The sequence below is a fragment of the Merops nubicus genome, unplaced genomic scaffold (assembly GCF_000691845.1).
Source record: "Merops nubicus isolate BGI_N331 unplaced genomic scaffold, ASM69184v1 scaffold20875, whole genome shotgun sequence".
Classification (NCBI taxonomy): domain Eukaryota; kingdom Metazoa; phylum Chordata; class Aves; order Coraciiformes; family Meropidae; genus Merops; species Merops nubicus.
The window spans coordinates 27,641-54,936 of NW_008610774.1; the positions used below are offsets into that span (position 1 = coordinate 27,641).

The following is a 27,296-nucleotide window of genomic DNA, read 5'->3' on the forward strand; positions in this document are numbered from 1 at the left end:
GTGTACATTTCTTCTTTTTTCAATTGAAAAGATGTGTGATTCAAAAAGGCATACAAAAATAACAAACTTTGATGACCATACTGTCCAGTATTTCTGGAGCCTTCAACACATGTTTGGGAATTTGGAAGAAGGAGACAAAATTCTATGAAATTTTTCACTGATGTCCAGCTGGCTGAGATCAGCCTAAATTCCAAACCCAGGAAACAAAGAGGAGATAGAAAGGGGAAAAAAAAAAAAAAAAAAAAAACAAACAAACAAACCCACCCCCCACACACACACCCCCAACATTTTGGGCATTTCCCTCTGCTTTTTTTCAACAATCAAACCCTACCTAATGTTTCACCCAACTTACTTAAGTTGCTATACATATATACACCAACACACATATAATTTTTGGCCATGTAATTAAGAATTTCATGTTACTATATGACATTTTAAAAGTTGTGTGTAAACGTATAGACAGGTAGATGAATAGATGTATGTATCTATAATATAGAAGTGACCTTAAAAGAAGACTGACCCCTCTTTGCTAGGACTTCCTTTAACTTGTATACGGTAAAGAGTAAGTTGTTGATGCAATTTGTTGCTAAGGTAACACCAGCCACAAGTTTAAGATAATGCAGATAATAATTCACTTACTTATATGGCACATGCTTAGCACCATTAATTAAGGCCAAAATTACATTGCCCAGGGCAGACAGAGACAGACACAGAGTGCCTCCTCCATCTCGGCTCTTGCTCAGGACTTTTTCACAGCTCCCTAAATCAATGAGATGCAAACGGCTGCGTCCTCCAGACACTAAAACAAAAAGGGGAAAAACAGTTGAACATCACATTCTTGCATGGACTCAAGCCAAACTTCATATTCAAAATGTATTCAAATGAGGACACTAATGAAAATAGCATGGCATAATGACCAAATTAAATATTAATAGTAAGGAAACCAGATATTAGCCACAGCTACCATAGTTAAAGGCAACTCGACTGGCTTGAGGGTTCATTTTTAATTTTTAAGTATATTGCACGTTATTGTTCAAACTAACCCAAAACCACATAATTTAAAAATAATCACTATAGTAATAGTAGTACTATTCATACTTCCTCCTTTGCCACTCTTCTCCATGCGATACTGGTATATGTGAAGAGTAAAAAGCATATGTGAATTCCTTCTATCTTCTTCTTCACACTCAGGTTTGCTGGTACTTCTGGCAGCAATTGCAGCATCAAGGAAAAAGGCAGCTTTCTCTGCTGTTGGAGCTCTTAGCTCACTTTGGTTTTGAAGCTTGAATATAAACAAGAAAATAACTAGTTAGCACAGGGGCTTTTTTTTTATTATTAGTTTGCTGAACTGGCTAAATCTCTAGGGCACTAAAAGAAACAAATATGTACAGCATGGGAGAAGGGCTTATAAATTAAAAGCAATAATGGTTTTCTACAGTCTTAAAAGTTGTCATAACTGTTGTCAGATAAAAGGAAATAAAAAGCAGAAGAAAGTCAGGCTCAGAAAAATCTATGCTGTGATATGCATTATACCTGGGTTCCACATATTGGATCTTCTCTCAGATAAACCCCAGGAGACTGGCCATCCTGAAGGCTGCCAGTGGCTACTTCAGCTAACAAATCCTTCAGGTTTTCATCTTTGCCACTGATCTCCACAGCAGATACTCTAATAGAGAAACGAGTCCCAGTTTTTTCTTTACGTTCATTGATTAATTTGAAGAGCCAAGAAATTGCACAGGGGATGATACCAAGGCTTTGCGTGGAGTTATCCTTCCCAATCATGGTAAAAGATTTTCCTAGAATGAAAAGATGAAAATGAACTTAATTCACCTTTCTTGTGCAAGACAGTAACTCTTCATATCGTCACTGTACATTACATGCAATGCCACGTGCTGCACAGATAATGGGAAAGAACAGATGTAAAAATGCTAAGTATTTAATTATTAATCCATTACTGTTTATTCAATTAGTTTTGCCATTTTTGTAACTCAGGCCCACAGAAAATTATCATTAAAAATATCTCTGATCTTTTGATTTTAATCACAATGCACCTATCTAAACTTCCTCTTGAATAATCTAATCTGATGTTACGTTTTACCTTTTCAAATTAAAACTTACAATCCCAGTGTAGAAATAAACCATGATAATTTTGCAAAGCTAATTAAAAAGAAATTCTAATCTATTCATATACTCCAGGTTTATTGTTCCAGGAGCTGACAGCATGTAATTACCAGACTGACATAGTAATTAACTGTAACAAATTTGGGAGCTCACCAAGCTTGACGTGACCAAAGCAAAATATGCAACCATCTGCACCATTCACAACAGACTGGATTACTTCTGCTACTGTTCCAGAGCATACCTCAGCCTGAAAGAAAGATTGGAGGCAAATAAATAAAAGAGCATACACTACTATGGTTTTTACTATTCTTCTATAATGAAATGAATGACTCAATATTTTTGAGACACAATATTCTCCCCATTTTTATGGCATCAGTCCTATTATTTTAGTAGCTATACTATCTTAAAAAATAATAAAATATGCTACTACAGCCTAAAATTCTATTAAACCAATTCTCTTGGAATATTGATTCTATGACTAATGTAGCAAACTGAATGCTATCCAACCAGGCTTCCTGCTGGTATAATAGCTTAGCCAAGGCTTTTCAGCAATAGTAGCAACTCCACTGAAATTAAGATACTTGAGAGTGCTCACAGGAATTAGAAAGACATTCATACTGGAGAAAATGCATTAAGATCCCTAAATAAGATTTCGTAGTATCACATTTTCCTCTTCCAGGGGAAACATCACCATCAATAAAGAGAACTTGCTAAAATATCTGAGTGTACTAAAACCAGTTTATCCATGTCAGTGGAGGTTTCAAATACACAATAAGATGATCTATTAAGTACAGCAACTAGGGGCAGGGGAGAGAGCTGATGTCAATATCTAACTACAGTGAAATTATAAGGCTCTGTTTGCAGGTGTGTGGCAGCAAGCTTGCCTCAAGCAGTGACGCCTGCACAGAAGCAGCTGCACTGGCCAATATCACCCAGAAACAGCATAAACAGGCCATGCAAAAGGCCCACAGCAAGGAGCTGAAAGAGACTAGCCCAAACCGAGGGTCAACAACCTAAAAGGCTGGTGCCAAAACCATCAGAGAAGGCGGCTTTGACCAACCACCCCCAGAAAAAGTGAGCCACTTCCAGGTCTGAACTAGTGTTAAGATCACCCAAGGATGCCATTTGAGCTCATGCAGGATCTTAAAAACAGCCTCCTGATGTGGTTGCTTTTGCTTTATGTACTGATGTGTATGGGAGGTTATTCTCCATCTTTAGTGCCTGCCTAAAACCTAGACCTAATAGATGGGTTTGTATCTGTTATTTGGGACCCAAAAAATGAACCAAAATCCTAGAAGAAGATCTGAGGGTGGGATTCTGAACTACATCTTGTCATGTTTTCTCAACATTAATATACCATTTTCACCTGCGATGTTTTGTTTTTTATCACTCTAATTTTTTGTTCAGCAGTTCAAACTTGGAGTTGTTCTTCATATGGTGTTGAATTTGTTCTTCTCTTTAAGGCTTTCCTAGGATTGTTTTCTGGACCAAACATTTTTCCCAGAAGGAAATTTCAGGTGTCCATGAGTACAATCTCATCAAGTTTATTGAAGCCCACAACCCTCTCAAATACCAGCCATCCCATCTGTGTATCAGATTTCAGGTCTAGGGCTACTACGGTACAAATACACCATTTTGCAGGCCAAAATAAAGGCATGTACCATCATCAGGTCTACCATCAAGATAAAACAGGCAGTCAAAAAACACAGTATAAGCAAAGTGGAAAAGGCAAGGAAAATACAAAAGCTCCCTAACTTTTAATCTAGCAATCCCATGAGGTTAGCAGTATCTCTCCTCGTAACAACTGCATTTAGTTTAACATTAAGCACATGTTCATTTCCCACTGAAAGCAGTAGTGAAAGACTTTATTTCTGTGACATCGAATGGGTTAAAACCTAACTGGATGGAAAAGTGAATTTCAAATTGTCTGTGTGTCTTTCTCTAACAAGAGAAAATGCAGGAAGATAATTTAGTCACCGAATCCATCTTCCCAGCTATTATTCCTTATTTTTACATCTTGAGTAAACTGAAATGTGGTAATTAGTAGACAAGTGGGAAAATTCTTACGTTTTTTCCAGGCATTAAGGCAACTTACTCAAATACAATTCCCCAGAAACAGAAAGAACTCTTCAGGCAATCAAATGCAATGGGCATAAGACTTAGACAAGTGACTCATGTGAGTGACTTCAGTACCTGTGAAGCATCCTGGGGGAAAACTGCATCAAAAGCAAACATCTTTGGGACAGCAACAACGCCTCTTCTGTGACCTGCATTGGAAGGCCCACTTGTTGCTGGATCATAAAATGTGATTTGCTTCTTTCGCGGATCTACCTTTAGGAAGGACATGGATTCGGATGTTTCATGTGCTCCTTGAGAGGGACAAATCCTTACCATCACTTTCACCTGCAGGAATTCAGAAGAAAGTGACAACTTGAGTTCCTAGCTACAGATAAACACATGCAAAGCATTCTTCCCAAACCCACTCCCCTTCCCATGACATGTTCATTTGTTATATTTAGGTGTGTCAGAACAACCGTGGGACAAAAACAGAGCCAGACTTTCCAGCCTGGTTTCCACCCTGGGGTTTTGAACTAGCTTTTGAAGGTGCACTTTGTCCTTTCAGTTGACTCTGTTCCAGTTTTACCATTTCAATTTATAAATGTCTGATCTTCAGGTATAATCCACAGGAGGTATAATACCATGCCTAAAGAAAAGGAAACTCTAGTCTCCTACCTTTCACTTACTCAGTATGACCAAAAGCACAAACTGATCCACTCTGAAAATCAGTCTGAATAACGCAAGGCTCAGACAGCTCATGCATTCAAACTGAACTAAATCTAGAAACTCTTAGATCCTTGTTCACTTTCTTCTAATAAAAACATGCTTCTCTTACAGCTTTCCCAGACACCAGCCTTTTTGCTGTCATTGTTAGGCCCTTTGGTAGTTAGTTGCAAATTTTATGGGAAAGAAGGGAAGGGGGAAAACCAACCAAACAAACAAAAAACCCCCACATTAAAAGGTTGAAAAGCTTGAAAAGAAACTACTCAAAGTACATTTCTATTTCAGTACTGCAAACGCTGGTTTCCTACACGTGGCATTTATCGTAAAACAGCACTTTTAGAGAGCTCAGACATGTTGGCTGTGATTTCCAAAGCAGCTTACAGGAGTCAAACGACTGGGTCTCATGAAAGTTCAGCAAAGGCTGCACACCTGCTCCTTCTAAGCTTCCTGGAAATCATACTCTTACTTTGAAAAACTGCGAAATACTGCCTCACACCCACTTACAACCATTCATCATTTTGATATGCTGCCAGGTCACAACAAGTGTGTTTTATACACCTTGTACTCAAGTAAATGACTATTAGAGTCACAGCTTCAACTCTGCACTGCCCAGCAGATCAAACTTAACTTGCAATAGGATGAGAGGAAAGGGGCTTACGATGCACCAGGGGAAGTTTAGACTTGATATTAGGAAGAATTACTTTACTGAAAGAGAGGTAAGGCATTGAACAGACTGTCCAGAGAGGTAGTAGAGTCACCATCCCTGGAGGTGTTCAAAAAACATGTAGACATGGTACTTCAGGACATGGTTTAGTGGTTATGATAGTACCGGGTTGATGGTTGGTCTTGGTGATCTTAGGGGTCTTTTCTAACCTTAGTGATTCTCTGATTTTTAAGAGAAGAGCAATGCTCAACCAGAGTGACTCACCATGACCAGTATGAAATGCTTCAGTAACAAGCTGAGCAACAGCGTTACTTCCTTATCCAACTACAAGATAATTTTCACAGCACCAGTGCTAACCACCTAGTTGCATTGGTTGCAACTAGATGCAACCAAGACCCTTCATGGTTGTAAGATACCACAGCCAGCACTGCTGGAACATTTTATGCTCATACTTTCCAGAGCACCAATCAGGATCTTCATCTTCTGCAATGCAACTATTGACTCACAAAACACCCACTCCTTTCACAGCACCTGAAAATCTACCACATGAACCCTCCAAACACAGAGCATGCAGTCACTTACTGATGAGTCAGGCCCTCATGTTGTGACAGAGGTATGAACTGGATATTAGGAAATTTTTTTTCACTGAAAGGGTAATCAAGCACTGAAACAGGCTGCCCAGGGAAGTGTTGGAGTCACCATCCCTAGAGGTACTTACAGATGTGGTGCTTAGGGACATGGTTTACTGGTGGACTTGACAGTGTTACGTTAACAGTTGGACTTCATGATCTTAAAGGTTCTTTCCAACCTAAATGATTCTATGAATCAGACCCATCTATAGCCCCAAGCTGGATACTGCATGGGGAAGCTGGGCTCAAAAGCACGCATCTCCAGTAAAGAATGATCCTCCTTTTCAGTAACCCTTTGTTCCTAAATTTAATCTAAAATCTGCCTGAACAATTTGACTGCTACTTACTATGTTACAAGAACATTATGTCATTAAAACGGTGCACACTTATTAACACTGACACATTCTTTGTGTCTTTACACAAACATGCACTTTGCAGTTAGCACTTCTCCGTCACTTCTGTATCCAGAGAAATAACAGCAAAGGAAGAAACAAAGCTGAAGAACTATGTCAGGCAACAAAGACCAGAGCAGGTCAAGCCACCCTCTCAGGTTGCCCTTCATACCTGACAAGGTGATGGCATACACACCTGCACCCAGTGGGTGAAGCAAGATGTGCCCAAGCCAGGATGATCCTCAGCAGACGGGTGGGTGCAGCTGTAAGGACCATGCTGAACTGTCCCTGCCTTTATCAGTTAGGGAGGGTGGCTAATTTCAAAATTTTATTTAGGTCCTCAACTGTTTAATTTTTCATCTGCTCCTTTCTACAGAGGCTAAGCTGCACAGAGGCATCTCTTCACAACTACTCGAGCATCCTCACAGAAAATAATTTTCCGCAAAGTACCCATAAAACATTTTCCCCAATATTTTTTTCCCAACAAAGAGGTTAAGAACAGCCAACCCCTCCAGTAAACACTGCAGGAGTCCCCACCAAAGGTATCAGTAAATTCTTTCACCTGTTGACTCAAGCAGGCCCCTGACATCAAGACTTGCTTTTATTTCCCTTTTCATAGTGATATGAATATGAAAGTACAGTCCCAGAAAATAAAGAAACCTTAGAATAAATGAAACAGCTGCTTCAAAAGCAGAGTGCAGAGGTGACACACTCAAGGCTGTTTCTCCATAAAAGCTCTATGAAGACATCTTTGTGTATTAGCCTGTTTGCTCAACCTTGACATGCTACCAAGGTGCTCAAAAAAATAACCTCCCTCAGGAAAAGAAAAAAAATCACAAAACCTAGATATAAGTACAAATGCCCACTTCAGGGTCACTTGATTAAAATGAATTTTAAAACATATGTCATTTTCAAAGCACTTCTCTAAACAGTCCTTTCTGTTGTCTCTTCCACCTATTATTAGATTATAGCAGCCAGAGCTTGGGTAAGATGAAAATTGATTTGCTCCTGAACTAAACAGCAAGTTAGCTCCATCAAAGCATTGATTCTCCTAACACAAACATTGCACCACCTCCAGAAAAATCTTGTGTGTCAAATCAGCTTTCTGAGACCACCTCTCTGAAGCAGAAAGATACTAAAACAGCTTCCCATAATAGATCAGGCCCCAAACGTAAGAGGCCTCAAGGGTCATCTTCGTTTTTACAATGGAATTGAGCTTGCAAGACAAATGGGACGAAGAAGAGAAAAGCAGCTTGAGGGAGTTCCTCTTTCAGTGTTTTGTGTACAAAAGCTGACTTGCAGAGTGAAAAAGCACTGATTTCAAACTCAGTTCCTCTGCCCACTACATCTACCTATAAGTGATGTCTACCAGAAATGTTTGGGTTATAATGTATCACACTCACTCGTGATGCTGAGCTTCAACTTCACTCAGAAATGAAGCAGAAATGCTCATGAAAGTAACAACAAGCACAAATTTACACAAACATATCCCTTCACAACAGTAAAAACTAAGTCCAGGCAGATCCCGGGTGCATGCATACACTTCTAAGAACATAAAAGAAAGGTTTGGTGTTATACTATTTATTGTTCTTACATTTCTTGCCCTCCTGTGTTTCAGGACCACTCTGAAGTGACAAGTTTATAATCTCAGCTCTGAAGTTCGTCCCAGTATTCCTCTGGGATGAGTACTGCAGAAAAAGCCGCACACTATAAAATCAGCATGGTTCCTGCCTTAAGGATCAACTTAACTGCATCTCCTCCTGGGTACCTAGTTCTCATAGAAAAGGCATGCTCACCTGTAGAGATAGCAATGGCAGTGCAGGAAATAAGCCAGATAAAAGGGCTTGCAGTGAGGGGAGGATTCAAACAAAACATGGGAACCTGCAAATATTAAAGTAACTTTGGCCTGTAACCAAGCAGCAAATCAGCAATACCTGAACTGCATTCTAATGCTTTTATTTGCTTAAGAAAATGAATTATTAGAATTAGGTGCAATAACATTAACTGCAGGCCCATTCAGGATCCCACCTTCTATGGGCAGTTATTCAACACTACGATCACTTATTCAACAATGCATTTGAATATGGCACTTATTCAACAATATTCTGGTAGTCAGTTCCAGCTGCAGCCGTACCAGCTACTGGTAGCACTTCTATCAAGCAAAGAGACACAAAATAAGGAATTTAGAGGAGAATGAATGAAAAAATAGAAGAAAGATAGGTCTGGGGAAAAAAAAAAAAAGAAAAAAAAAAAAAAAAGAATGGCAAGGGGTGGAGTGAGTGGAGAGAAAGAACACAAAGAAGGAAAGAAAACAGAAATATGGTGATTCCAGAAAAGTCATGTGAGGTTCAGGACATCTTTGCTCTGACCACTTTTAGACTCCTTAAGGAGAGCTAAGATAGCACATACATCCTGTGATGGGGTGACCCTTCATGCTAGAACTGGGGATCTTTAGTAAGTCCTTTTTAATCTCCCTTCTCTGTATTTCTTCTTCAGTGTCACAAAGATGTAGAGTAAAAAAAAGAATTACAAGTGCGAGTTTATCATTATTAAGCACACAAGGATTTGTACATAGACATTCATATGAATATTGGACAGAAGCTCCATTTTAATGAGGATGTTGATAGAAGAGGATAGGTTTATATTTAAGTTGAATTTCTGCAAATAAAAAAATAAAAGAAACAAACTTCACAACACTTGCACGTTATTAACATTTTTCTCAGTGCTCGAAGAAAGCCTGAATCATGCAAACCACTGAAGTATCTCATTAATTAACTGACTCTAATCTGGTGGGTTTTGTACACTGGAGGTTAATGCTTTGCTGCTGAATTTTCCAAATTCATATTTCTGCAAGAACCAGGAGGTCAGCAGAACTGCTGAAGGAAACACTATTAAAATCAAAAGTGTTTAGGAAATAAGATGGCAAATACATCCTGAATATGCCATTCAAAGATAAAGAATTTTAAAAATAAACAAGCACATAATTTGGAAAAGCCCTAGAAATAGGTGGCATAAGGTCAGAGACCCACCCAGCACAACAATGGGTGTAATTTCAACCCTCACCGGTGAGGCTGGGAAAGAGATTCATAGCAATCAAGACTTTTTTTTCAAGATTATCTGTCTTTCAGCCTACAGTGGAAGTCGGAGACAAGAAAGGCTACAAAAGCAAACATCAGCAAGATAGAATTCATTTGCTCCAGGAATATAAGGACAAACAGTGGATGGATGCTGAAACATAAAAAACAAAATCACACCATGGTTTTATGTACACACAAAGAATTTTACAGGAGACAAACTGGCAAAGGGCAGATTTCTGGGAAAAAAAAAAAAAAGAAAAAGGTCCCCTGTGTGGAGTGAAATGGCTATTGGGAGGACTCTGGGGCTAAACCCCACACAGTTTTAGAAGCATTTGATGAGACCACTAGAGATCCACAGATCCATACAGTACACTCAAATATCAGTAATTTATTGGAGCCCTGAGCCAAAACTCTAGACCTTGACATCTCTGACCCTTATGAAAGTCAAATCTAGATGCATATTTAACAATTCTTACCTAAACACTGAAATACCTCAGAAACTGAGGGAAATACACCCTGACTGGTATCAGCACCTACTCCTCTTGCAGGCCTCCTCCTCCATTGCTACTGTCTACCCTGTTTCACACTTAAGGGTCACAGGGAGAGACCTGCCCCATTGCTACATGGCAATCACTGTTCCCATCCTGTGACCTCCTCCAGTAATGCCAGTGCCACATGCCCCTTTTGTAACAACTCATGTTTTCCAGACTTCCCCCCCACATACCGAACTAGCTGGAGCTGAGGAGAACAGGACAGGGGAGTCATAGCAACCCAAATAATAGGCTAGCTGCACGACTGGTCAAGATAGCAGAACACCAAGGGTATACTGGTGCCAGAAAGGAAGTTTAGAAAAAGTAAGATATCCCAAAAATCCATGAACCCCAAATTTCAAAGCAACTCTCTGACAGCAAGACATGAATGTGAAACTGATGGCCAGAGGCAAACTAGCTGTTTTCTCCAATACAGCCCATATATTTTGGATATGCCAAATCAAATGAAGCTAAGGCAAAGCCATGCATCAATGAACACAGAACTCCTCCAAGACCAGTGAGTCATCTGTTGTCTCAGAAGAAACCGTGTCGAAGGCTGAATTTGTACAGAAAAGAGCCAGTGATAACAGAGAGAATGACACAATCCTGCACAATTTTAGACAGAAACAGCCAGGAGACTGAGACAGTCAGTTTCACATTGATTATTATGTCGTAATCAAAAGAGACAGAAGGGCTATCAGCTCTGAGACCAGAGAAAGGGGAAAGACTGTTTCACACTTAAAGAACTAGACGATCAGAATTCTGTTCATAAGACTCTCACAGACCTCTACAACATGTTTTAGACAACGAATACAAAAAATATTATAGATATCTCTCAGAAAGTTGGTCATTCATCTTTCAGTGGAATGAAAGGTACCAAATACTCTACGTGGTTTAATGTGAGGCAGACATGTAGACAGAGGAGACTCCACTAATTCACTAAATAATGACTAGACTCCAAGACGTTTTGAATGCTGACAGAATTAAGACCCTGACCCAGGCAAGTATGTTAGCACAGGCATAACTGTAACATATGGTACCTCCTTTGAAATCAATGGATGTGCAGTGTTCATACTGATGTTTTGTTAACATTTGTTGCTCATATAGTTGTCAAGTTCCAAATTAGACAGAATGAGAAGGAAGAAAGAATGAATTAAAAAGCATGTAAAATTTTCAATTATGTCCTCAAGCCTTTTTTTTTACTAAAATAAACTGACCTTGTCTGTATTTTGGGAATGTTCTGGCACTATACTGGAATCCATTCTAAAAACGGTGGTTGTATTCTGTGTTACAGCAGTATCATAATCCCTAAATGAACAAGCAATTTAGTCGTTAGCAATAAATGTCATTATATCAAATTTGAATGGACACTAAATGTTCCCTGGAAACACACATCCTTGACAGGCATCATGCAGCCAGAAAGTTAATTTTGTCCAATGTTCACCAACCAGCATAAAACAGCAGGTTAGTTAAGTAACTATGTTTAGACATCCACCGTTCTGAATTAAGATTTCTCAGCAAGAAATTACAAAGAATTCACATTCAGTTGAATAAAGATAATTTTCCAATGTAATAACTTATTTTTCAACTACAGTGTAAATCAAATTACTAAAGTCCTAGTTCAGAGCCAATATTTTTCATGGATTTAATTGTAACTGATGCATATATAACCCTTGCTAAATTGGTTTACTGTGGGTTGTTCTTACAAACCTTTCATATACTGCCACTACCGATGGATGGCAAATTTATATGCAAAACTTTCATGTTACCACAGACCATCTAGCTCCCTGGGGAGAACCTTAAAAAAAAAAAAATCACTTCTATACTGTACTCTATTAAAGAAGAATTGATTCTGTACTCCCAGAAGAAACAAACCAAACTATTTCATTTTTAAAGGTGAAAGTAAAGTAGATGAATTTATGTATTTTTATCTAATTTTTGCACATTTTTGTTTAAGTAGTTCAAGGCATTTCAGCAGGGACGTATGTATGTTGGATGACACAGGACTACATACATTGACAGAAGACTACTTGGTATGATACATGATTTATATCAGAAATAACACTCCAGTCATTAGGAAACAAGCAGCAATAAAGATGACAAAATTAAGTACCTATTTGTTATCTGTCATCAAACCATTGTAAGAACCAGTGAATGGGACATACAGCACACTTAGGAAAACCCTGCATGATCAGTAAATCATATTAGCAGTACTTTAGCTATGGCTTGCTAAAGCATAAATGAAAGTAAATGTCTGAAGCACATAAATGGAGATCAGCATATATCTACCTGTCCAAGAAACATGTCTGACAATTCAGGTTCTCTTTAAATGCTCCACTTCAATTGTCTCACATACGAGGATTCTGTCATTCTAGCATAAAAAAATTGACAAGATCCTTGAAAGAGACAAGCACTTAAAGTTGCTGTTATAAGTGATGCAGTGTTATAAGGAATGAGCTGAACACAACCCCAGAAAAAAAAAACATTTTGCATGAAAAAGACTTCCTATCATGCTAAAGAAAAACAGCAAATTAGAATGCTACACAGCAGCCACTATAAAAAGGATGTCTTCTTTAATACCACAATATGATAAATTATCTTAAGTGGCACATTAATGTCAGAAATTGAGCATAATCTAACTTCTTTGCAGTGACAATATTAAATGGCTTTCAGACATCTTTCCTACTATTCTGACATTAAATTTAATAACACCCAGAGAGACCACAAAAATCATTCTGTTACAAGAATCATACTGTACTGGATCATTGCCTTTTAAGTAAGGTCCAGCTAAATGATTTGGACTCTCATGTTTTTGGCATATTGAAGAGAAAGGTATGAAATACCCTACATAACATTTACCAGTAGTGAGCAAAATTCCTTTCATTATCTAGTTTGAATTGGTAGTGGAATTTTCCTTTGTACATGAGAGTTTGATTATTGTCAATTATATGAAACAGTCCCAGACAGGCCTATAGTTCTAAATCTATTATTTTTTAAAAACTTTGTCCTGCTTGGTGTTCCTGAATATTGACAAAACCTGCAAGCACCTGTGGGAGTGTAAAACATTTTGCACTCTTAGCAGAGAAAATTAAGCAAAAGGCTTAATTAAAGAATTGTATCACAGGACAAGTCCAAAAAAAAGCTGAAATTATTATAAGGGGAAAAATTGCTATTTGTGAAATCTAAAAGAAATTAGTAAGACATTTATCTCCCACCTTCCAAGTGAAACAATGAGAAAGAAGTAGAAATTGGGAAAGATACTACAGGCTTTCTGCTGCACTAAGTCTCTAACAAATTTATTCAGTCATAAAAGCCATATAGCAATTTCACCACAGCAGAACTGTAAGATATGCATGGAGATGATTACATGAGACTAAGAAGAAATTTAGGTCTGGGGCTTAAATAATCAATAACTGAGTTCAAGTGCCAGAACCGGCCACCACAATCTTTTCACATTTCTGCCTCCTCCAGCAGTTCTCACAGTTATTGCCTTTGCTATAACCATGAAGCTTACAAAAATCAAGAATTCAAGCCTCTTCCCTTCCCCAAATTTTCATCAAGCTCATAAGTTCAAGACAAGATCCAACAACAGTGATGGGACCTGTCAAATTCTAGAACCACAGAAACACCCAAGGTAGTCCTGACACTGCCTATGCTCAATTCAGTCAGTTCCTTAGAGCAAACTGGCCCTTCACCTCGTTCAGAATAACTGCTATTCATGTGTTTAACTATGAAGTCAGTGAAAAGGAGCAATGCATGGGGAAGCTCTTCACTGAACTGGTGCTTTGGGCAAAGGGAGTTTCTTCAGTGGGATAAGCCAATGGTCATGATACGACCATTTTGAAAATGCTTTGAAAATTTAAAAATTTCTGAAAATGCATATCAAATAAGGAAGGTAAAATTCCAGATACAGACATTAATTTTTTTGGTGAGATCTTTTTTCCAAAGGCTTAGGCTTCATGGGGTCAAAATCTCTAGCAGCAGCAAAACACACACTGCTGCTTCTTCTCTGCATGCTTGGCTCTTAGGATCCTGACCTTCCCTTGCTCAGCCACAGCAATAGCTCCCCTCTGAGAAGGTAATTTAGAGGTAAATGCATAGTGGAGGAAGGGAAACATTTACATTTCTTCAGTTGTTACCATTGCCTAAACTTCATTTAAGATACTACCTCAAGGAAGAAGGCCAGTAAAGAAAAAAACATCAATGAATGATTTGTTATTTAAACATTATGAGCCTGAAAAGGAGCACACATTTATATCACTTACTACTAGAGACCCCTAAAACTAAAGATGCTTAATCTTCCTGCCTCCTGAAGAGTCAATAAAGCACTTCTTTAGAAGCTCAGATTCATAACAAACCTCATGCTGTAGTTTCCATGATGGCTGGTAAAACGGGTTACAGTCACACCTGACCTCCTTACAGCTTATCATTTGTGCACACATAGTTGGAGCTCCTATCATAGCTACCCTGCCTTGTGTTAATCAATATGAAAGTTCATCCACCTCTTTTCTTTTCAGTGTTGTGACATCTTTTTCCAAGTCCTCACAGTTAGTTTTAGCTTTGGCTGCCCTGAATACTCAGCTTTGCTACCTCATCCAAACCATTTCAGAAGACACCAAACAGCGTGGACCTCTACATGACACCATTGCTAACTTTGCTCCAGTGTGAAATCTGGCCTCATTTCCCACCAGTTATTAAACCACTAGAGAACACATGGCAGCTTAGGGTTTTTTTTAAGAAACATAGGTCATGGCACTTCTCAAAAGCTTTTTCAAAATCCAAATACACTTTATTAACCAGACCAAACCTATTCAATTACTTGCTGACTCTTCCACAGAATTCATATGTGTTCCACCTGTAAAAGCTTCATCAACTGTATCAACTACTATATCACATTGATCCCTGCCTGATAATTTCTAGCTTTATTACTGTTTCAACCACATTGCCTGGTCTGAAAGTCTGCCTTATGACACTATACTTCTAGATTCCCTCTGGAGCCCTTCTTTCCCTTTTGGCCTCAAAGTGACATCACATTTTTTCAAGTTCTCTTCCTGTGTCTCTTATAATGTATTGAATACTAGCTAAAAGACAACCTTGAACATCTGTGGGGGGAAAAAATGTTGTGAATTGCCATTGCAGGCGAAATACAGAAAGCAAATCATATTGGTCATTGTCAGTGTTTCAACATGTACTTTGCTCTAAGCTTTCAGCAGATTTACAAAAGAAATGGGACTACCTGCAGTGTGTCATTACAGATAATAATTAGGTATTGTAGTGTTCAGGCCTTACTCACAAATGGCATTTCTGCACAGTTGACATATCATTCACCTCTTCAGCTTTTCATAAAGGGAGCCACACTGCTCCCATTAAACTATCTTGGGTTCCCACTTCATGGGTTTCCAATGTGTTACTCTATTTTTCATTCTCACACAACGTATACTCGTCTCCTTAGATTTTATCTCTTTAGACCCTTCACAGTAAGAAAAAGCACATTTCTCTATGGAATCCTGTTCTGCTCTGAAAAAAGCCATTTGACAGGAAGGAAATTAAAACTTGTCAAGCTATCATGAGAATTTGCTCAGAAAATCACCCCACTGAGGACAGTAAGTACCAGTCTTCAGTGGGTCATTCTCAGCTTAGTAAGGTGAAATGAGTTGGGAATTAGGTAGCCCATCAGCACTACTACATTCTTACCTGTAGATCAGAAACCAGCAAGGAACCAGTCCTCCACATCATAACTAACCATGAAAGCCAGAACAGCAGCAAGCTGGGAGGTGCTGGAGGCAAAAGCTGCCCCACCAACTGCTTAACCCACCATAACCACACAGTAATAATAGGGTGATGGATATTACTGACCTGGGAACAATCACACAAACCAAGGACAGAGCCAGCCACAGCCACAGATGCTGTGGTAGAAAAAAGTGACTCCAGAATCCATCACTTATTCTGTCCTCTATGTGTATCTCATATTTACTATTGGACAGGCTGCAAGAAAAAGCTGAGGAAAAAAAAGATAACCAGGAGTGTAAAGCAAAAAGCTGCTAGAAGCAGAGGGACTGAAGTTAACAGAAGACCACAGTACATCTGCCAGTGTTTGCTGACTGTTCTTTCAATTGCTACGATACTTAAAGCACTGAGGAAGAAATGTATAGTTACTTTATTCCCATTATCCTCATGATAACTAGCTGACTAAATCTTTATCAGGAGAAGCTGGTGAAGAGGAAATTATAATTGAGAGTATTACTGCATAGAGGGCTAAGTACTACCAAAAGCTACTAGGCATTGTTCAGAGAAGGTGAAGCTATGAGTGTGTAGTACTGAAAGAACACCTATAGAGGACTGACACTTTTCCTTTGGCCACAAGTTCTCAGAAACAGGATACATGAGATTTCTATACTGCTGGAGGATTTTTTTTTATGGGCAAACACTGTCATTTATAAAGTTGCAAAAGAGGAATGGGTTAAGGGAGACATTTAATGGGTATTGCAGATTTTAAACTGTGGATCAGAGAAGATGCCTAGTTACTTTAGTTTTTGATGAGTATTAAAACCAGTAGTACACTCCATCACCATGGTCTAGATCTCAACTCAAGAACTAAGTGGTTGATTAAGTTAGCAGACAGCCCTTATCTTTTCCAGCACGGCACAGGATTCTTCCAAACTGTTATTAACAAGTATGTGGTGAGGAGGATACAGCTGGAACCTGGAACATTGGGCCCAAACAAGCAGTATCTTCACTAACATTTTCAACTGAGAGCTAAACAACAGAGATACCTTAGGGGCACCGGCAGCTTATTGACCCATAAAGTTTGGAAATTCTTGGTGTGGGATGCCAGGCAGGACAGAAATACCACCCATATTGCCAGCATGGTACACATATACCCCAGGCTGGAGGAGAAGTTCACACAGCAGAGCAGCTGAGCTGCTCCAGATCTTGCCACACCCCTTGCCATTCTGGTAGAGCTCTTCCCTTTGAAAGCCCTCTGCTGTGCTCACTACTGAAGAAAGTAGGTAGACCACATTACACAAAGCATATAATCTGCCATCTGGGATCATGTATTTGATCTTCATTAGACTTTGTGGATCCAACAGATAAACCAGAGCTTTCCACAACGCACAAGTCATGCTGGTAAGTTCCACGGGCCACCCTCAAAGCATAGGAAAAAGGCTGAAATCTCTTAGCTACACATAGCTGCAGGCACACAAGTGCCATGAGGTGCAAAGAGAGTTATATTGAGCTGCAGGCACAAGCATGCTTTAAAGGTCTTCCTAAAGCAAAAAGCCACAGAAATGCTGTGCTCCCTTTTATTCCTAGTACCATGGCCAAGTGCTAAGCTTCATGGAGAGGAGGCAGGCACAACAATTGGGATCGGCTAAAACACACACACAGAAAGGTTTGCTAAAATTCCTTAGCAAACCTTCCTCCACTCGGGAATCTCTGAATTACTGTGCCAGATTTGCTGTATTCCACCATTTAATACCACATCCTCTTTTTTAACACACTGGAAAAACAGGAAAAGAAACCATATTTTCATCTGTGAGTTTCAACCTGCTTAAAATAGCCCAAATTACTCCTTTGTTTTCCATTTAGCACAAATTCATTGACTTAAGAATTGCAAAGCAACAGTGTCAGCTACAGGTATTTAGGCTGACAATCTCTTTATGTTAATGCTGATTTGTGTGGTTACTCAAGGTGCATATTTTAGCTCTCCTGTGCACATTACACACTTCAGTTCCATCTTCAAATGCTAATCTGTTGTAACCTATGTAAAAAAGTATTCAGAGTCTCCTGTGTGAGCGATTAAACAGTTATAAATATGAATAAAGCTCTAAATAATTGGGTTGTATTTCAATCAATTTTCAATAAAACTTTATACAAATTTTACAGTTTGAAAGGTGCTGTATTTCCTAGGTTGGAGAGGCTTCTATTTCTCTCCTGCTTCTGCATTTCCATTCTCCTGACTTACAATATATGAAGCGAAGGGAAACAAAGCCCCCTCACCATACCTCCTGTTGTCTCAGCAGACAACACCAGTGGCTGAGCCTTGCTGACAATGCAGAAACTACTTCTGCCAAAGGTGAAACCTATAGGTTTTGGACCACTGACATCAAAGGAGATCTTGTCTCTTACTTTAACAGCAAGAAGAACAAAACAACCTTTGCCAATGTTGCTGTCAGTGATGTTAATTAGCTCCAAGAAAGCCAACACTCTAGCACTGCATCTGTTCTGAGCCTGCCAGCTCTTTCCAAAGTTAACAGGAGTTAACAGCTCTCAGGCACATTTAAATGGATGCGTCTCTCTCACTTTCCCAAGACTCTTCCCTTGAACCTATCCAACCCTGTTCTAGGCTGAAAGCTTCCAGCCTTGTGAAAATTCATCTAGAAAAGTGCTTTTAAAAATTGAAATCCAAAATTACCTTTCCAATGCCAGGGTTGTCCTTGATTTTGGACACAGCTCTCAGAAGGCATGGTGGTGCTGGGGGAGGACAGAGCTGCAGGATGCCACTAAAGTTAGTAGCATAAACAGAGAAGTCGTGTGTGTGTGGCAGGGGCGGATGATATTTCTTTCTCTTCGAAGACAGGTTAAGCTTCTGTGCTGCTCTGTATAAAAGTAATAGCAAGAAAGGACAATGTTACCAGGTGTTAATGGGAATCTGGATCAAACAGATGTTCATTGGCATCACTGCCTGCTTAACAAATCAAGTCATTGCATTCTAATCTAATTTCATAAGGACAAATCATCAGGAGACTAATAGAAGGAAACATGGGTAGAAAAATTACTGGCAAAATATTCAGTTAATTTCTCCCCCAACAGAGTTTCAATTATAATTTAACTTTCCCCTTTTTCCCCCCAACAGCTTGACAGCCAAGTCCTAAAATGCTAAAACCTCACTGGCGTAATAAAAAACTGAAATAATCCCCTTGTCACTGGCAGGACCAGATGGACTTTGCTGGTGATAACATTATGAAAGTGGTTCTTTGTACGCTATAACTTATTCAAGGCACAGGATAACACTTCAAGTCAGCTAAGTCAAGATCCTCTCCTGTTGGCTGTACTGAAAATCCTTAGATAACAGAAAATTTCCTTCAAGACAGATTGGTTTTTCCTCCTCAATTCCATTTTTCACATTAAAAGGGGAAGCTACTAAAAAGACATGCTTTAATGTCCTGAATGATAATGATCCTTGTTTTGAAATGCAGAATTTCAGAACAGAAAAGATGATGGAGGAGGAAAAATCAAAACACACAATTAAAGCTGTAATATTCTTTCTTGTGAATATGAACAGGAACAGAATCAGGTTTTCTGCTATTCCCCATCAGCCACACCAAACAGCACAGCAAGAAACAAAACCAGAAACTCAACTCTACATCAAAACCCGCATGGGCTGAAAAAAAACATAAATTAATCACCCTGCAGAGTTCAGTAGAACAAATATATGTATTAGCAAGCACACACTGGGCAACTGGGAGTGGCAGTGAGGGTGAAATCTCAGTTCTGTCAAAGCCAAGGAGAGTTTTGCCACCTGACCAAGGTATTTGTGGTCTGATCCTGAGACCGTTAGTAGACAGTCCACATTCAGGTGCATGTCATAAAACCATCCAATGTGCTATCTTTTAACATTACTTTGAATGATTGTTAAGCCAGCAAAAATGCAAAAAGTTACACTGCCAACATCTGTGGAAAACCTGAGTCCATGCTACTGATGCCAACCGGTCTTGCGGGGACAAATCACTATGCTGGTCCATGCTTGCAATATAAAGAATTGTTGCTTTGGACAAATTATAAGTATGATATTACAAAAAGTCTCTTTATACAATGGCTACTTTATATTTTCATGCTTTTTAACCCAGTATCTCTAAGTACTCCTCAGTGAGATCAAACTGGCACCTGTGAAGTATTATAAGGAACAGACACATGGAGAAACTACAGTAGTGCTTTGCTGTTCTACCTAATTTGGGATAAATCTAGACCCCTAACTTTGTCATTAATCTAGTCATCTGGCAACCCCAGGCTCAGCCAGTTTAGTAAGCTGATCAGAGAAGAAAACTCCTCCTTCATTTGTATTCATGAAAGGTTAGAAGCAAAAACTAACAAACACTGAGACCAGGACAGCTGCAGAGTTTCTTCCAGTAGCATTACTGGCTTCAAATGAGTTACAGTGTAAAGAACTGGTTGTATCTGAAGAGCAAAACTAGCTACTTGGCTCAAAGTTAGACAGCTATTCAAGACAAGGGGCAGGACTCAATACGGATCTCCAAAATTCCCAGTCCTGTTCTCTGTATTTTCATACTTGTGTGTTAAAATTCCTTTATATTTCTTTTACTACTTTTACTTTTTACTTACCTTTTTACTTCAACTTCTAGAGATGCAGACTCCCTATGCACTTCCTTCTCACTCTACAAACACCACGGTACTTAGAAAAAGACAGAGACTCGTGGGATGTAAAAATGAGGCTCTAGTTCCAAACTCGGAGAGAGCCAGAAGCCACTGTCTTGTGAGCAACAGGTTGAACCTTTGTCCTTGAGGAAAGACACAGCTTTTGACCCCTGCAGCATCCTGAAACCATCAGGAAGTGAGTCCCACAGCAGAGCAAAACCCTGCAAGTATGGCTTTATTCAGAACCCATTTTGGAGACAATGAGAACTGATTTAACTGCCAAAATCTCAAATCTCTTTGCTAATGTCTCATGCAGGATGAAAACATATGCCTGAAATAGAACACCAAGCAAACAGTGGCCCAACTTCATTATGGTTACAGCTGCACATTAAATCCATAATGCCTTCTAAATTATATGCAGCTTTATTGTGCAGAAGAGTCTCTACCTGTTGGCATTCTCATTGTGGAACTCAAGACAGTCATTACCCTCTATCTCCAAGCACAAATTAACACTTGTGGTTATTATTTAATCATCTTGTTGATTAATATGAAAGATGTTTATTTCCTTGTTTGCAAGTTATGATCCCGAGTTGAAATGATAAAAACTCCTCAAGAGAATGTCTGCAAAGTGCAGTCAAGATATACATTAAATCCTGATGAAATAATTATTCCTTCAATAGATCTGGCTGAATGAGCTCTTCTGGGAAACATACGTGAAAGAGAATGAGATACAAAGGACAATTTACTCAGGAATTGCATATCCAGGCACCTAACTGAGCACTAATACTCAATAGGTAAACGCACCCAAAAAGGCCAAGTTAAGCAAAGCATATAAACAAACAGAAAGTTCAGCCTTTTTAAAGTACAGAATCTCCAAAAATACCTCATGAACAGTTTCGGATGATTTCAAAAAGCAGATTTGATACCAAATCCATTACTAGCTGTCTTAACTTGCCCACCAAGACAGAAAAACGGATTTCCAAGTGATGCACTTCCAACGTATTCGTGCACTTTCTGCATCTCCACTGTTCAAAGGACAGTGCCATATGCTAGCTAAAGCAATTAACTGCTACAGTGCCGATAAATCCTCTTCCTATGAGCGTGGAGTGCCATGATTTTACTAAGAAATTTGGCAAAGGGACTGTTGATGTCCATGCAAGATAACAGGAAACTGAAAAAGGGGAGGAACTGGAGTAGCTGTTATAGAAAATCTGTGCTTTGATGGGAAACAGGCCAACTGCACTAATAATGATGTATGTAGTGCACATTTTAAAAGCATCTTTTCTCAGGCAGCCGTGCACAAAGCTTAATTACAACCTCTGTGTTTGAACGCAAGAATTACTTCACCTGACATTAAAATGAGGTTGTTTCTGGAGTTGGAACATCACAGACATCTTGTACCAACAGCTTGTTTGGTTTAGTTTTGTTTGTTGTTTTGTTGTTATTTTCCTAAAAGGGAAAAGTTTAGGATCTGTTGGAAAGAACAGGCCAATTTAGGCAAAACAAAATATCACTATCAAACTGTAGACTCTGAATATGAATTCAAGGAATTGTCATCCTCAGCTCCTATAAAAAGCACAGTCAGTTCTTTAACTACTAAAGCCAGCTGGGCAGCAGTCTTCATACGCTTTGTCTGGGCTCTTGGACTGGTCCAGGCAAAGTGCACAGGGACTCATCAATCCTTATACACTTCTTGCAGCATCAACAATATACTTGGTGGCATCCCAGCCAAGTACTTATTAGGGCAAAATACAGGCCAGGTCGGTTTGGACATGGGCCCAGCTACATTAAACAAAATCCAACTTCACTAAACTCCTTACTTCAGTAAAATTCATGAAAGTATCTATTTACAGAAAGCCACTTCTGAGACACTCCAGAGTGTTGGATTTTCTGCAGTCCTTATTCAAAAACCCATTACCGAATTTATACCTACATTTTCAGTTCTTTTTTTCTGCAGTATTCCTTTTCTCAGGGGGAACTTGTCCCATGAAAATATGGAAGGCAAAGCTCTCATAAACTGCACCGTTTTTGCCTAGCACCAGAGAGATGGGAGTAAAGCTCATATCAGATCACCTTCTGTAGAAGCCTAATTAGGTGCCATGCCTTTTTCCTGATTTGCTTCTTTTTCTCAGATTTAATCTTATACAGGAAGCCCTCACGTCCACCTTCAGTATCAAAGTGAGCTGCCTGACCTTCTCCAATATCAACTTCTGTCTCTTCACAGGGAAAATTATGACCTGTAGGGAATACTATGCAAGATTTCAGTGTTACAGTCATTTGTTTTCCTGGGTATTCAAGCTTTGACATAGATGTACACCTTCCACCTGCCTTCACTTCCTCCACTCAGCTTCCACCACACACTCTTCTACAAAACGTTCTTGCAAAGTAAACTAAGCTCCACACTTGTGCCTTTCTTCCAATTAAAGCACGAGAGACACCCATGGATATTGCTTTTACCTCTGCATGTTAGATCTACTATCTGCGTTTTGCTTAACTCTTTCCATCTTTGATAGAAGATGTCTTTTAAGATGCTCTGGAGAGTTCTTTTCTCATAGCTAGATGTCACAGTAGAAAATAAAACTAACATATGGCCCATGCAGGGGCATTCAAATATCAAATGACAAGGGACAGCCTCTAACTTGCTCTTTCCCCCACACAATTTACAGATTACTAGGTTTTCTGCCATGCATGGATGAGACCAGTGAGGAAAACCATGACCAGATCAATCACATAATGCTCAGCATTTAGGGAATAAGACTGTGCAACAACGGTGGCTACAAAGCCTGCCCATTAAAAGAACCATATCATTTTTTATTTTAAATGCTTCCTATGTAGTTAACATGACATTTCAGACATTCTGATGTACGGCAAGCTGCTTCTAGCTTACACTCACTGCACATGTTCTGCACATTATAGCTGCAAAAGTAAACAGCACAGTTAAAATCCCTAAAGAACAGTCTACCTTCTGGGCATAATTTCCTCATGAAACAGAAAACTAGTAAAGTTTTAACTTTTATGACTATGCAAAATTATAATATTTTTGCTTAACACTGTGGAATTCATTAAGCTTCAGAAGAGTGATGTGGAGACATACTACAAATGGGTCAACTGAGATAGACAGAGGATTGAATCAACACAGAGGGTTTACAGACAAAACACCACAAGTCAGAAATAGAACTGGGAGTTCCGATTCCCATTATTAAGCCCCACTGACAAACTAATAGAAGAAAACTTCTGCATATTCATTTCAGCATGACTCATTACACAGTAACAGTTTCAGTGTTATCAGCCAGCCTTATCTTTCAGAGATCATTGTCATTATTCATATTGTGAGAATGCTTAAGGAATTCACTAAAAGGGTCAAGGCCAAAGAAGTATACAGCTCAAGCCTTATATACTCCAAACTCTGGAGTTTACTCGAGAGTACTTTTACTAACAAGTTTTGGTTTGAGCTTGACAGACATCAGAGGAGCAATTTTTATCCTGATTCTGAACCCCTTGCAAAGCTTACAAAGTTCTGGACATGGGTTTATGCTGGGAATCTGTCTACTCTAAAGCAGAACTTTTCCAAACCTTCCCAGTTCCCAGCCCAACAAGTCATCACTCCTCCAACACATAACCAATATGCCAAGCTTTTCCCACTGCAAGCCAGCTCCAGAGGAAGTAGTGGGAAAGTCACAGTCTGTCATTTTATCTGCAGTTCCAGTTATTGTTTCCTTAATTACTCATCAATACAGACAACAAATAGACGGATGTCCTACAATACACCCTCTAGCACTCTGTCCCGAGCCTTACACAACTCGCAGAATAAACCTGGCTGGCATTATTACTTTTATTATTGCTATTACTGTTTGATTTGTGGTTCTAAAATTAGAAAGGCAGCACAATGAAACAATGTAGTTCCAACAGCTACCCGAAACTCCAAGTGAACTTAAAAACGAACAAGGTACCCATTTTAACTAGTAGCATTCAATTTCAAAAATAAAATCTGGTTCCAAAAGAGAAATTTTTAAAGCAAAAACTGGGAGTGTCCAAATCTGTCATGAAGGTTTGGAAAGGACAGGCATCCTCTGTATTTCTACAGTAAATTTTGTCCAAGGAGTCCCTTATAAACTATACATTAAATCTGGAGGTTATGATCTGCTCTTTCCCCCAGAACAAGCTTACTAGGTTCCTGTGATGCACATATAGTTTCAGGAGAATATAAAGGCTTTCCTTACATTGGTATCATTACTCAAATACAGCACCAACCCTTTGTTTGCTTAGCTGACCCAGAAATGCTGTTGAGAAGCAGTGCCAGGAAGAACAAACAATTAACGTTCCTTATTCCAGTGGTTCAACTTCCTCAATAAATAATTAGTTCATCTGGATCACAATGCACAGCTTCAAACAATGGCATTTTTATAATGGGTGATGGTAATAAAGTTTCAATAGAAAAAAACATTATTCTGAAACATTCCAAAATGTCAAAACTACATCCAATATTGTGGGGATATTACCAAACCAACATTATGAGAGGAAATATCTCCAATATGAGATTAAGTTCATGCCTTGCCTCTTGCACATAGCATAATCTTGTAATTCAGGCTTGAACTTCAGCCTCTCACTTTGAGTGAGCTCTTAATTTTCTCTTACTATCTCTTATTAAAATCAGAAAGGCAGAAATAAAAATCAGCTATGTTGACATATTAGGAACATCATCTGCTCACAGCCAGTCAGAGAAGATGGGTCCAGAAGGGATTGTAAGAGGTTATCTACACTTTCCCAGGGCTCCATGGTAGGATGAATCTTACCTAATACATTCCAATATATATTTGTCCAACTTGTTTTTAGAAATCTCCGATGAAAGCAAGTCCACAGCCTCCCAAGGCAATCATAATCCCATTTTTAACTAGAGTTAAAATTAGAAAATTCACACCTCATGACTCTCATAAATCTGACTTGCTGAATTTCATGTTCCTTATTTTGCCCCCACCTTCCCAGCATATGTGCAGAGGAGCTTATTTCCTTCTCCTCCAGCAGCTGTTATCTGTATAAAGACCACTACTACATCTCAGTCTTCTCTTTCACAAATAAAAAACTCCAAATCCTTCCAACCTTTCCTTGCAGGTCGTTTCCTTGTTTTCTAACCATAACTGTTGCTCTCCCCCTACTCTATTCACACTTTCATAAAGCATGGAATCAAGGCTTCATACATCAGTGAACCTGAATTCAGGCACCATACAGAAAGACCAGGCAAAGCCACTTTGGGTTAAACTCAAGAAGACCTCTGGAAGATGACAAGTTAAAACAAACCTGTGGGGTACCCCTGACATCAGAAGAGCTTCCTCATGCTGTACAGACCAAAGGGCTGATCCCTGCTCTCAGCTACACATTATTTAAACAGAAGCAATGAACCAAGCCCATCTTCAAGCATCCAAGCGATTTGCATACAGGGATTCAAGAACAAATTTCCACAGTTTTTCTCTTTAATTTTTCCCCAGGTTTAAGATACAACAAAGGGCAGATCTTCACAAACACTGACTGTTACACTCCGAACGCTTTTTCTGCTCTCCCAAACCAGCATCTTCCAAGGCTGCTGCTACAAAATTGTCACAAGTGATGTTGGCTGCATACTGTCTTCAGCTTGCAGATTTAAGGTACTTCTCCATCCAAAGAGCATTGCTTCAATAGCCAGGACCAGGGCTCAGGAATTGACTTTTTTAGATATATATTCCAGAATAACAACTAGTCACCGTAGGCTGCCACATACCATTTCCAGCTCTCTTCACTAATGATGTTAAACAAAGCAAGAGCAGATGAACATATTGCTGTGCTTCCATACTCGCTGTTTACAGTTGTACTATATGACAAACTGCTAAAAACCTATGTAGGTTAATCTTTATGTAAGCAAGACTGTCAACACCTAATATAGGATTATGTCGGTTCCTGGGCTGCACACAGCATAGATAGCTATGTATTGAAAATACAGCTACCTGAATGCCAGCAATATTTCCTCACTCTGTTTCACGAACTAACTGAGCTAAAGCAGGCGGAACAACATCAATCTAGGCATGCTCCTTAGGTAAAAAAGTTGGACTTATTTGCCAGCAGGACACAGACTCACAAAATATGTTAAGCAAAATAAAAATTCTAGTCTCATTTGTATTTTATCAAGAAAAAATAATAAAGACATTTTTAAAACTATAAAGTAATGGAATGGAAAGTAGCCTTTCATTATTAAAGTTAAATAGATCACTTAAAATTTTGCCCTGTAATATTAGCTCCCAGCATACAGAAAAAAGCCAGTATCAAAATGACTTACTAATAAATGACTTGTTACAAAGCATATTACACCCCATGCTACTCATCAAAACCAATCTGGTTTGAAAAGCAAAAGATTTCTTATTCAGGCTGCTCCAGGGAAGAAACAGGCATGTTCTTCTGTGGAAAGGATGAGAGATAAAATGTAGGATATGGCTAACAAGGGTCCATCTGAAGTACTAGATTCAGAAAAGTATCACATAGGGAAGAGAATAACTGAATGAATGGGAAATTCAGTATCTTCACATTCCTGACCACATACAGCATTCTGAATACAATTCACCATCTGTGACTGTAAAGCATCCTTTACCTTAAAAGCTCTGGGGTAGATTGTGTTTTCAGGTTACCTTCCTCATCACCTCCAGAAACCTCAGTTCCACATTTTATTTCACAGATAGAAAATCCACAGAGTATCCATTCCT

General features: G+C 39.0%; 1 protein-coding gene across 1 annotated transcript in view; it reads right to left on the reverse strand.

The window, feature by feature from the left end:
• Positions 1–27,296, reverse strand: part of KIF26A (kinesin family member 26A) — a gene marked incomplete at its 5' end in the record, with an annotated part of 62,446 nt that overhangs the window by 10,405 nt on the left and 24,745 nt on the right. The window contains 6 exon segments of the mRNA XM_008941014.1: positions 640–799; positions 1,099–1,282; positions 1,534–1,796; positions 2,275–2,368; positions 4,315–4,524; positions 18,611–18,794. Of these exon segments, the coding sequence (XP_008939262.1) occupies positions 640–799; positions 1,099–1,282; positions 1,534–1,796; positions 2,275–2,368; positions 4,315–4,524; positions 18,611–18,794 (1,095 nt within the window).